The sequence below is a fragment of the Microtus oregoni genome, unplaced genomic scaffold (assembly GCF_018167655.1).
Source record: "Microtus oregoni isolate MIOR12 unplaced genomic scaffold, Mior012 000018F_ref0000195, whole genome shotgun sequence".
Lineage (NCBI taxonomy): Eukaryota > Metazoa > Chordata > Mammalia > Rodentia > Cricetidae > Microtus > Microtus oregoni.
In genome coordinates, this window is record NW_024543077.1 from 39,248,006 (window position 1) to 39,260,328 (window position 12,323).

The following is a 12,323-nucleotide window of genomic DNA, read 5'->3' on the forward strand; positions in this document are numbered from 1 at the left end:
CAGCAGATATTTATTCAAAGTTGGCTTTAGTTCTTTATATATTTTGGAGATCAAACCTTTGTCAGTTGCGGGGTTGGTGAAGATCTTCTCCCAGTCAGTGGGTTGCCTTTTTGTCTTAGTGACAGTGTCCTTTGCTTTACAGAAGCTTCTCAGCCTCAGGAGGTCCCATTTATTCAATGATGCCCTTAGTGTCTGTGCTGCTGGGGTTATACGTAGGATGGTCTCCTGGTGAGGTAAGCCAGACCCAAAGAGGACCATGGGATGTACTCACTCATATTTGGTTTCTAGCCTTAAATAAAGGACATTGAGCTTATAAAAAAAAAAAACAAAAAAAAACAAAGTTGGCTTTATTATTTCGTGGATTAGCAAGACAAAGTAATTTTGGAAACACGAAGAGAAAACCTACATAAATTAGTAAGCTCTTACACTATTGCAGGGAGCCGAGTTTAAATAAGTTGTCATGGAAAATGTCACGGTTTTGTGGAAACATTTTATTTATTTAAAAGAAACATTACACATATGCCTGTCTCACTCTTCCAGAGCAATCCAAGTGTGTGCCCAGGACCCAAGTAAGGAGCACAGTGCTCTAGAACCATCTTTAACCACTGAAGCACAGAGTCCATGAAAAGTAGAAACTGACGATCCCGTTACCAAACAATGTGTAAGAGTAAACACACACAATTCAATGTTTATGAAAAAAATAGAGGATTAATCAAAATATTTTGTTCAAAACTATGAAATTCAAGTTATATGGAAACTGTGCATAAAACATAGTGTATAAACCAAAGGACTCTTCAATGGTCACTTCTAAGAACAAATTAACTTGAGTTAAAAAGTTAAACTTGCTCAACTTCTCTTTTCCAAAGCACTTTGAAACGTGACTATTGAAACCAAAATCTGAACCATCCCAGAACCCATTCTGCAGCTCCTACCACAAGCACAGGGTGTGCCTGAAGACATCTGGAAAGAGAATGGCCCGATCAAGTGAGAGCCCAAGTCTGGTCTGTAACTGTGTTATTTCCTCTCCCCTTCACTGCTCTCAGGCTGTATTTGAAGAATAAGCAGCTTGTAGCTGCACACTGCCGCGGAGACGCGCCCAGCTGCCATACAGTGTGGCCAGCACTGGTGCCCTCCATCTGACAGGAACCTATGCCAGGCCTCACTCCCACCGTTGGGCTACAGGAGTAACATCCTAAGAGTGGCCAGACAACCTGTAGTATTACTGCAAAAGGGGAGATGTTTCCAGTGAACACTGCTCGGTCACCTTGACATCAATTAACCATCTAAATAAAGCTTACATTAAAAGCTAGAATCCAAACTGCACACAGACAACCTTAGGAAAACGCAAAGGAAGTAATCCCACAACCGCCAAGTCTCTTCCTCTACCCCACGTCATGGAACTCAATTTCCCTGTAAACACCCTAGACATCCACTTGGGTTTCCCTTCTGCTGCCAGGAACAGAGCGCACTTGCTGGAACCGGTGTACGGGAAGCCGCGGGACAGACAGGCAGTTTTCAGTCCACTTTACCCATCAGGCTGATCTTCCCTGGTCTCAGTCCGCACAACCGAAGTGATGGACACCTCTGGAGAAGGCTGCTGTGGGGAGCTGCCCTGGCTCCCTGCTGAGGGGGTGGGCGGGGAAGGCCCCAGACACAGTGGAGTCCTCCTCAGCTTGATCACTCGGTGCGGCAGAGACTTCTTGTCAGAGAGGAGCACCTTGGCAGGCGGTGGCTGTGTGGCTGGGTTCTCAGCATTCTGGGAGTGAGGGGAAGCAGGAGCATGCCCAGATGCCCCAGTGGCCACAGGGGCCTTTCCACAGCTGCCTCTTCGAGACCAGTTTGCTGTGGCCTGAGAGGAGATCTGGGCAGCACGGACAGGCGACACTCTCACAGAAGCAGAGTTCTTGACTTTAATTTGGGTGCTTGTGGAAGGGCCCAGAAACCTGACCGGCGTAGGACCAGCCTTGCAGTTCAGACCTTCGTCCTCCTCACCGAGGGTTAGCAGCCGCCTGGAAACACAGAAGCATCCATTTCAGCACTTCCGCTTTGGGGAGCACTAAAGAGCAAGTCTCCAGAGTTCACATTCAGGGTTACCAAGAAGAGGCATAAGTTTACAGACAGCAAGCCGCCTCCTCGCTTACTCCCACCGAGGACAACTGAAGGGGAACACGTTCACTAGAGACTGCTTCCGTGGCTTTACAAACTGTGGCTTACAGTATTTCCACCAGGGAGAGTCTGGAGCCCTGGACAGGAACCAGACCACACACCACTCTGTTCCCAAGGGCTCTGCCGGGACCCACAGAGTAACTGAGAATAGGCAGTGCTTTTTTCCAAGAACTTCAGAATTTACACGCTTAATGACAAAGGGGGTCTGCAGCCCTTGTGACACAGAGAGGCCGGCAGGGTCTCAGGAAAGGGGCTACTAAATGGTACGGCTGTGTTTGCCGGCCACCGTTGTCCTGACACCCACAGAGCCTGTGTGCCATGGGGCACACTTGGGTCCTGCTATGACAGTCAAGCCCACTCTGAAGCTAGGTATTTTTGAATATGAAAAGTATTGAACACATTACCCAGAGAGTCCTGAACTCAATCAACCATTCATTATAAACAGCCTACAGGGAAAGCACTGCCAGAATGGACCTTAAAATTCCTGACCGTCCTGCCTGTTCTGTCCTGAGACACGTCTGAACACACAGGGAGCAGGGGCCTCCCGGAGCACTTCCTCTCCACGGTCTGGGGGCTAGAGGCAACTACAACATGGCGAACACTTGTCCTTGGAAACAGAATCGAAGTCAGGTTTTATGAAAATTTCCATATATAGCTTAATATGCTACTACACTCAACTTTAAAACCTCACTGAACAAAGGAATACATGGCTTTCACTGTCTTGTCTACCATCAACAATGCTTCCTAAAATCCCAGAGGAAAGATCACTGACAAAAGAGGGAGGTCACCATCAGCCATTCCCCCTGCTCCGCTGTCTATGTAACTAGACTCTCCACGAAGGTACAATCACCATTAGAGCAAAATACTTCTTTGTTTGGGGGACACTGCCAGTAGGGTATGCGCCATTATCCCTGGCCTCTGCCTACAAGATGCCAACAGTAGGGTATGCGCCATAATCCCTGGCCTCCACGTACAAGATGCCACAGGAGATTTCAAGTGTCAAGCCTAAAGACTCTTCACTACTGCCAATGAAGCCCAATTTCACATCTGTGGGGAGACAGCAGCCCCAGGGTCAGCACAGCTCTTACAGCCGCCTTCTCCAACAAGAGCATAAGGCACATCACAACTCGAGGAGAGCCCCTACTTCTCCACAGTGGTGGTAACTTTACTTCACTGACATGTATAACACCCGCGCAGGTGATTAATCAGCTTAGTGAAGTCAAGAGTTATTTCCACGGTGGCAAATCTTAGCAGCTACAGCTTTAAAAACACAACAGAATCACAGATAACCTCTTTCGGATGGGGGCCATATGATGCAGGCTTCCATGCAACGGCTGCTCTTCCAGAGTCCAGCACTCTATCAGCTCGTGAGGCACACGCCAGTAGCTTACACCTTCAAGATAAAAAGAGAATTAAGAGCCATGGGTGAACACTAGCCATCCAAGACTGCACAGCAACCATCTGTAGCTTGTTCCTGTCAGGTGATGGATGCAGGTGCTCACAGCATGAACAGGAGCTCACTAGTGGCCCCAGGACGGCAGAGGGAGACAGCTCGTGCGCTGGCTGCAAGCCAGGGCTCTGCGCTGCCTCCTAGAAAGTGACTGAGTGTACGCTGGCTTTAAGGGTAGTGGCTCTGACCCTGTGTCTAAATCCCACTGTCACTTACTAATGTGACCTTGGGAAAGTTACTTTCTCATCCTAAGTTTCGTTTCCTTGGTGAAATGCTAATTGTCACAGCATGCACCCTGCATGGCTGCTGTGGTCTTAAGTTAATAGCCATTAAGTCCTTAGAACATGTTAAGCACTCAGCCTCCTCAGTGCTCAGTGTTCAGGAGTGAGGCATGCGTCCAGTCAATTCCACTCTTTGTCCATTTGTTCTCCTTTTTTTTTTTTTTTTTTTTTGATTTTTCGAGACAGGGTTTCTCCGTAGCTTTTGGTTCCTGTCCTGGAACTAGCTCTTGTAGACCAGGCTGGCCTCGAACTCACAGAGATCCGCCTGTCTCTGCCTCCCGAGTGCTGGGATTAAAGGCGTGCGCCACCACCGCCCGGCTTGTTCTCCTTTTTTTCATATGTATTTTACTTTGTGTGAACATGGACATGGACATGGCGCAGTCTCCACCGGGGTCAGAGGACAAGGTCCAGGAGTCAGTTCCTTCCTTCCACCTCGTGGCTTCTAGGATGAAAAGCACCGTTGCCTGTTAAGCAGACTCCTTGGCTTACACCTTATGCTCAGGTCAGAAGCAATTCTTAGAGCACTGCCAGCTACACCGCAGGTCTATGTAAACTCTGACTAAGCAGGGACACTCAGAGAGCCATCCTTGAAGTCACTGAGCTATGTATGGACAGGTGACAACATCTAGCACCTCATGGTGGGTATGAAGACTGGAAAGCAGGCTCCTTGACATCTATCCCCTTATGACAGACAGCTGACACCCTGGAAGAGAAGGGCCGGAGGAAGAGCGAGGGGAGGGCAGGCCACGGGCTGGAGGCCATGAAACGGAAGAACTGCACTGTACCTTTTCCTTCCCAGGTGTCAAAGGCATCCATCATTTTCTTCAGCTCGGCTACTGAGTAATAGCTCCAAATGTACTGAACATTATTTCCCGCCTCTCTAGGAACATTCAAAAATGATATGAAAATCTACTATTTATGTATGGATGTGTCTGTTTATATCCAGCTAACATATGCTCAACAAATACTTGATAAGCAAGTTACAAAACATCTAGGCACCATGTTGTTCCTCTGTGACCCTAAGCTTCAAGTGTGCACTCATAACTCTCATCTCAATATATTTTTAAAATACACACACACACACACACACACACACACGCATAGTAGCTCATGTCTTTAATCCCAGCACTTAGAAGGCAGAGGCAGGCATTCCAGGCCACCAAGGCTATATAGTGAGAATTTGTCTCAAAAACAAACAAAAGGGCAACAAAACAAAACCCGCTACTCTAATTAGAAAAGATCCAACTGTGCTGCCATTTCCTTCCATCAGGCAGGTGTTCGGGTGTCTGACGCAGAAACACTACTGCCCGGAAAGGATTCAGAAAGCAAGCTCACACGGCTACAAGTTAGTGACGAGCGTGACCAACTTCACTCTCCCACAGAGCATGAAGACGACAGAAAATACGTTAAGTGACTTTCCTGGTGCAGTAATACTACAGGGACATAGTAAGAGGACAACCTGTAAGAATATAACACGTCCAAGCCATGGCAGCTTAGCCCTGACCCTGGGTCAGCAGTGGGCATGGACTCCAGGCTGGTGCTCTGCCCACACTGTGGGGAGACGCTAGTGTGTGGCTCTTCTGTTCACTCTGAAGACCCGGCATGGGGGCTGAGTGACTGAGAAGCTCCGGATGCCCTGAGTCGGGCGCAGTCTTTCACACAGTGACGACTCCTAGAATGGCTAAGAGATGTCAGGCCTGCCCTCGCTCTCTAGCACCCTGGATCGGAACGCACCTTTTGAAGATGCTTTTGCTGTGCATCCTTCCACCCAGCTGCTTATCCATGGCGTCGGTCCCGTCGGCCTTTGTGGCATAGACACCGGTAATCCTGCTCTCACAGCTGGCACCAGATGTGCTAAGATAGTGGAGAACCCAGACTGTCGGCTTACTACAGACTACGCCGTACGAGTCACAGAAGTCTGTCAAAGCCTAAAGCAAATATGTATACAAACTGAGATTTAATTATGGAACACGAGATAAATGTGCTGTTATTACTTACATGTAAAGCTAAAATTTGAGCTGGTCATAAAGGGAAATAAAAAGACCATCAATTCTGACTTAGTCTATAAACATAAAGGTAATGAATTAATTGAAGGGAGGTTTTTTTTTCTTTGTAACAACAAAAATCTCCACAACTCTTTAGAGAGAATACTTATCCAGAGAGCTTCTCTTCTATCTCTTCTTTTGACTTGCCAGCATCACTTTTGATTTTAGTCTTCATATAGTAACTAAAGTCAGTTCTCCACCTTCCTTATTAGAACGCCTTCTCAAACTTCTCACTTAGCCTCCGTTTTTCTTTCTATTAGCTGGCCCCACGACTGGTCCTTATTCCCACTCCAAATTCCAACTACGGATAACCAGATTAACTTGTCCTTCTACACTGCAGGGCTGCTATGGTGCGGCCCAGCAGGGTCTGAACTCATCCGGCATTCACACGCTGATGTCACTCATTCATCTGCACTGTCTGCTGAGTCCACTGACAGATCCTTCGGGTCAGGGAGAGCAGGCGGCAGGAAGATGACACCTGCCGCTACTCCTCACGGGCGGCTGGCGCTTTCATTGAATACGGCTAAACACTGATCTTTAACACTATGTGAGCACCTATGTGAACCCCAGACTACACTGTGAACTGTTCTAGGGCGAGAACTGGACTCCATTTCTTGGTACTCCACACAGCCCCTGTGCAACGCCATGCACGCCACAACATTTGAAATAAATGAGCCTGATGCTGGAATAAATGCAGGTACACTTTATCCTTTTTAATACGAATCAGGAGCCGAGGACTACAGAGCTGGGATTCAGAAGATGAACGCTAACCCGCTCTAATCTTCCTGCAGGGCTTTTCTACCCCATTCTCTAGTTTGGTAAGTAGCGTTATCAAGACTATCACTTGACAATTAAAAGTCCGAAACCTCAATAGCAGAATTCATACACCCATGCAAATTCCTAAGGGATTCTGTGCTGCAGTCCCGATAACCAACCGTCCGTCAGTCTGTCCTGAGCTGACACCGGAAGCTAAAGCTCAAATCAGTGCATAGCAACTTTCAGGATCAACAACTGACAGCAGAAACAATTTTCTTACGTGCTAAATAGCCAAAAATACAATACGTATTGAAAGGACATGGATAACAAAACTTTCAAGTCATGTAAGTATCTTTAAAATGTGGTGTAAAGTAAAAACATCTTTTAAGAAAGATTTGCTGCTCTTAAAGTGAATTCGGCATGCTTCATTTACAAACTGCTACACTCACAAGTCAGGTAAGAGCTTATTATTAGAACAATTCTTGTAAAAACAAGTTATCTTAGTAAATAAAATAATACCATTACACCCTCATTAATGATATTATTTCTCTAATTTAACAAGAACTTCAGAAACCAAGTGTAGTGGTGTGTACTTTTAATCCCAGCACTCAGGAAGCAGAGGCAGGTGGATGACTGTGAGCTCAAAGCCAGTCTGGTCTACAAAGCCAGTTCTAGGCCAGCCAGGGCTACAGAGCAGGACCCGACCTCAAAATAAAAACAACGATTTCAGAAGAATAGTTCTATCTAAAGGAATGAAAAGTGTTACATCTTCAGTACGGTATATAATAAAGCTTTTTTCCCTAGAATTAATCTTGGACTCTCAGTATGAGTAGGAATAATTAAGAAGCGTGTTCAAAAATGATTACAAACTGCCTCACGCTCGGTATTTGACATCACAACTATGCAGAATAATATACTTCTTTGTGCATAATAAACATGTATTTTAAAACTTGAGAAAATGCCAAGACCTTTTTAAGTTCTATATTTGACCTTAAAGAATATGTCTCCATTTCATTGGCTAAGTGGTCAGACAGGCTGTACGGATAAGGGATGCCAAAATAATCGGCCTCTTCCTGCAGGGCGGCTCGGGTCTGCGCATCTGAGGGAAGCTGCACTTCTCCGTGGAGATAATCCAGAATGTACTTAAACAGCTGTCCGTCGCGGTCGATGACGCACGCCCCTGGAAGACAGTCCCGAGACAGTTGGGCAGACCCGTCAGCAATCTGGACGCTTCATGTCTCAGCCACACACATCAGCTCCCACGCACATCAGCTTCCACGCACGTGCACACACAGCTGGACCAATCACAGAGCCCAGCATTGGCTGCTCTGTCAACTATAGGACAGCTGCTTCTCCAGGGAAACGCGCTGTCTTCCCTGAAGAACGCAGAGAGAAGCTAGTGTGCGGTCAGCCTCAGTACCATCACCCGGAATGCCGCAGGAAAGCATCAACTTTCAAAATACAGTCGTCCCCATCGTTAGGTCATGGTTGTCTCCGTGCAGCAGCGGCACCACAGACTTCAGAAACTGCTATTTAATCTCTCTATGAATCTCCATACAGTCCTAGTCAGCTCAGTAATTAGTGGGCTGATATGATACGTTCTAACACAACTAAGAAAAGGACTTTACAACAGAGCCCCACTTGGAGGAATATTCACACTCATGCTCCTGACTTTGCACATTTACCGGATTCATCTGTTTTCAGAGGGAAACGCCCGCTGAACATGGATGCCAGCATGGAGTCCTTAAAGCGACACAGAGAGTCCCGCCGGGCCGTGTAAATGCAGCCGCCCACGTTCAGACGAAGAATATCTAGCAGCTCTTCTGCTTGGGGGCCTGCCATTGCTCCCTTGGACGCCTAAAGTTTTGACGGAAGCTCTCACACACTTTGAAACAATCACAGTTGTCCCAGATGTCTGTAGAAACAAAGGACAAATATCACTGACCTTGCTGAAAATAAATGGATAAGATAAATATAGTTTAATGTAGTTTAAACAGATTCTATTCTGTGTGATAGGAAAGACATCCACAATGTAGTAAGCTGGGGAAATTTGCATCTGAGAATTTATAAATATCCAGCGATTATAAATCACAGTTGATAAAATCACTAAAGATTATACAAGATAAGGCACAGTCAGGCACATGGAAAGTAAAGACAAGACATGCTTGTGACCTCTGGCACTGGCGTGGGTTTTGAACAAGGCTGAAAAAACCATCTAGACTGAAGAGATCGGCGTGTAACAGGGAACCGCAGGGCTTTACCAATTACAACCTCTGGTGCTTGGGTCAATCGTCTTAATTTTCTTGTTCCCTTATATATAAAATGGAGGCAGCAACGGTCCACAGATCTCCCGAGAAGCAGTTTAGGTCACACAAAGAAAAAAACATCTGCCACAAACTCAAAACGCAGCAAATGACGAATTCTACACGGTGACACAAGTTTCCCGTAAGGTACACGCTGAGGGACTTGAGACAAACACTGAAGATAAGGAACAGCCGATAACTGTGATCCTGAAATTGTAGCTAATTATATAACTAGGTAATGTATCCTTTATTAACTGGAATCAGAAGTGTGTTTACGCCATGGCTCCTGGTTGAGATCATGAGGTTTTTCTTGCAGAGGACCTGGGTTCAATCCCCAGCACCATACGGCTCAGGACTGTCTGATCGGACGCCCTCGTCTGGCCTCTGCAGTCACTGCGTGCACATGGCGCACAGATAGATACAGATGCAGGCAAAATACCCACATACACAAAAAATAAACAGAATGTCCACAAATGAATTCTATTAATACAGGTAGCCAGACTGCTCTAGACCTACAGGTGATAGCTTGTCAGTCATCTGGCTCTTACATTCCAAAACGGCCAACGCTTTGGGGATGTTCTTTTATAAATCTCTTTATCCATTCCGAACATTGTTAACAAATGACCATGGTTCTCTACAGAATCTGAAATGGACTGGAAACATGTACTCTCCATTAAGAATCTGAAGTATCTAAACTTTCACAGAAAGTCTTAAGGTGGCTGCCAAACTCAACTATATCCATGCCAATTCAGTTGTATGAACTGATCAACTGAAATCCTTTCCCAGAGACACCAACTTCAACAAACGCCAATAAAATGGAAGGAGACCACTAGAGCCTGAGGAAGGCCAACCACTAGAGCCTGAGGAAGGCCAACCGACAAAAAGCATTAGGAATCCAACAAGGTTCGGTCTTCCAAAGACCAGTTACTCGTAGTGGTATTTCATTTGTAAAATATATATATTTTATTTTTTTTTAATTTTATTATTTATTTTTTTTTTTTTTTTTGGTTTTTCGAGACAGGGTTTCTCTGTAGCTTTGGTTCCTGTCCTGGAACTAGCTCTTGTAGACCAGGTTGGCCTCGAACTCACAGAGATCCGCCTGCCTCTGCCTCCCAAGTGCTGGGATTACAGCTTCATTTGTATTCTAATAAACAAAGCTTGCCTGAAGACCAGAACGCAAAACAGACATACTAGTCGGCCATACAGGCCAGGCAGTGGTCACACACGCTTTTAATCCCAGCACTAGAGGAATATAAGGCGGGATGAGACAGAATTTGCTCCTTCAGTCTGAAGATTACAAAGACCTAAGAGCTTTCTAGTAGTTGGCTGCTTTGCTTCTCTGATCTTCAGGCTGAACCCAATATCTGTCTCTGGGTTTTGATTATTCACGCTACACTTACTGAGGCGACCTCTTGCTGCCTCAAAGTCCCGGAGCTGCCCGCAGTTACCTGCTCCCTACAATCCTATTTTTCCTGCTCCTAGATAAGTCTCATTTATCTCTTGCAAGGTCCTTCTGTGCAGAGTTAGAATCCTTGCCCAGATTTTATGGCATGTGTTTAATCTCTTCTTCTCCACCCCATCCTGCTCCCCTAAACTCAAGAAGGCAAGGGCAGTGTCCTTGTCGATAATCCCGTTTACTGAACACCTACTGTGCACTAGACACTGCGAAGAGAACTAGACAGACATCACCTAATACACAGAAAAGACTTGATCACACAAGAATCCTTGTCCCTACAGACAGATGACAACACTGGGCAATGGAATCACTGGATTGTGCAGCAGCCACACGAACTTGCCTGGGGGGTAAGCCGTGGAACCAGAGATAACCCAGGGAAGCCGGGTGAACCTAGGGGATGCGCCCACAGTCCACCCCACCTCCAGGGCTCCCGCTTTCGGCCCTGCCCTCACTATCAGCTGCCCAAGGCCAGTCCCGGGGAGGGCACTGCTCAGATGCACCCCCTGGGGCCTCCTGTGGTGGGAAGACCCTCCGCGCAGAACCGTCGAGGATGCCTGCCGAAAAGGCACACGCCCCAGCCACGGCAGGATTCAGAGAGCCTGAGAGGCGGGGGATCGGCGGGGAATCGGCGGGGAATCGGCGGGCCGGGGACTCCACTCGGAGGAGCACACTTCAAAGGGCTCACGGCCCTGCGCCCAGCCGGACAAAACCGGGCAAGGCGAGCGAGCGAGCTGGGGGCGAGCGGGCATCAACAGGCCCCGCCGGGGTCTTCCTCGGTCCGCGCAGGCGCCGTCGCGTCGGAGCGGCCGGGCCTCCTTCGGGACGCCCCCAACGCTTCGGGGCCCGAGCCCCGCCACCCACCCCGCGCCCGGGGCCTCCACCCCGGCGGGCGGAGCGGAGCGGCCACCGCCTACTGACCTGCGGCCGCCCGGCCCTCGGCACAGCCGCCCGAAGCCGCGGGCCCGGACACGGAAGTGAGCCGTCGTCGCCCGCTCCGCGCGGCGCCCCCGTGCGGTCCCGACGCGCAGGGCGCCGGAAGGGAGGAGGGAGGGAGGCCACGCCCCCGGTTAGCCCCGCCCCCAGGGCATAGGTCACGACCCAAAGCACCATGCCCCGCCCCCGGCTCCTCTGATGGAAAAGGAAAGGTGCCTCCATTCATAAATCTATAACTTGAGTGTTGTCGTTTGCATAGGGCGTGGCTTGCAGAAACTTTTCTCACTCCGGATTCTTCAATTTAGTCTGTGACAACTGTCAAAGGCGGCAGTTGGTTTCTAGAGATATTTTTTATTAGATCTTTAGAAATTTCGTACCTCGGAATAAGATGCGAGTTTTATTCTTGTACAGGTCGTGAAATATTCCTCTTCAAGACGCGCAAGTTTTTTTTAAATATTTATTTATTTATTATGCATACAATATTCTGTCCATGTGTATGTCTGCAGGCCAGAAGAGGGCACCAGACTTCCTGACAGATGGTTGTGAGCCACTATGTGGTTGCCGGGAATTGAACTCAGGACCTTTGAAAGAGCAGGCAATACTCTTAACCACTGAGCCATCTCTCCAGCCCCAAGACGCGCAAGTTTTGTCGTAGCACTAAAATATGTAATACCGATTCTTGGGTCACGGGCTGTAGAAAATCAGAATGGCGGCTTCTGTGCCATACTTTGTGGGAGACACAGACACTAAGGACCGTCAGTCGTTACAGGGAGTGATAGCTCCCTCGGAGCAGCGTCAGGGCGGTGTTGGGTTGAGACCAAAACCTAAATGGAGAGTCCCTTACCGATACGGGGAACTTTAAGCCGAGAGCTGAAAAATGAGAGCGAGTTCAGAGCCGAGGTGTTGAAGAGACTCCGTGACAATATTTTCGAG

At 47.8% G+C, this 12,323-nt stretch overlaps 1 protein-coding gene across 1 annotated transcript; it reads right to left on the minus strand.

The window, feature by feature from the left end:
* Positions 1 to 477: 477 nt before the first annotated feature.
* Positions 478 to 11,476, minus strand: LOC121458939 (BTB/POZ domain-containing protein KCTD18-like). The gene is made up of 7 exons (XM_041668367.1): positions 11,376 to 11,476; positions 8,384 to 8,613; positions 7,667 to 7,878; positions 5,632 to 5,825; positions 4,683 to 4,777; positions 3,457 to 3,559; positions 478 to 2,009 (listed from the first exon to the last, which is right to left on the minus strand). Exons 2-7 carry the CDS (start codon positions 8,538 to 8,540, stop codon positions 1,526 to 1,528), a joined length of 1,245 nt encoding a protein of 414 aa, XP_041524301.1. The 5' UTR covers positions 8,541 to 8,613; positions 11,376 to 11,476; the 3' UTR covers positions 478 to 1,525.
* Between the last annotated feature and the right edge of the window lie 847 nt (positions 11,477 to 12,323).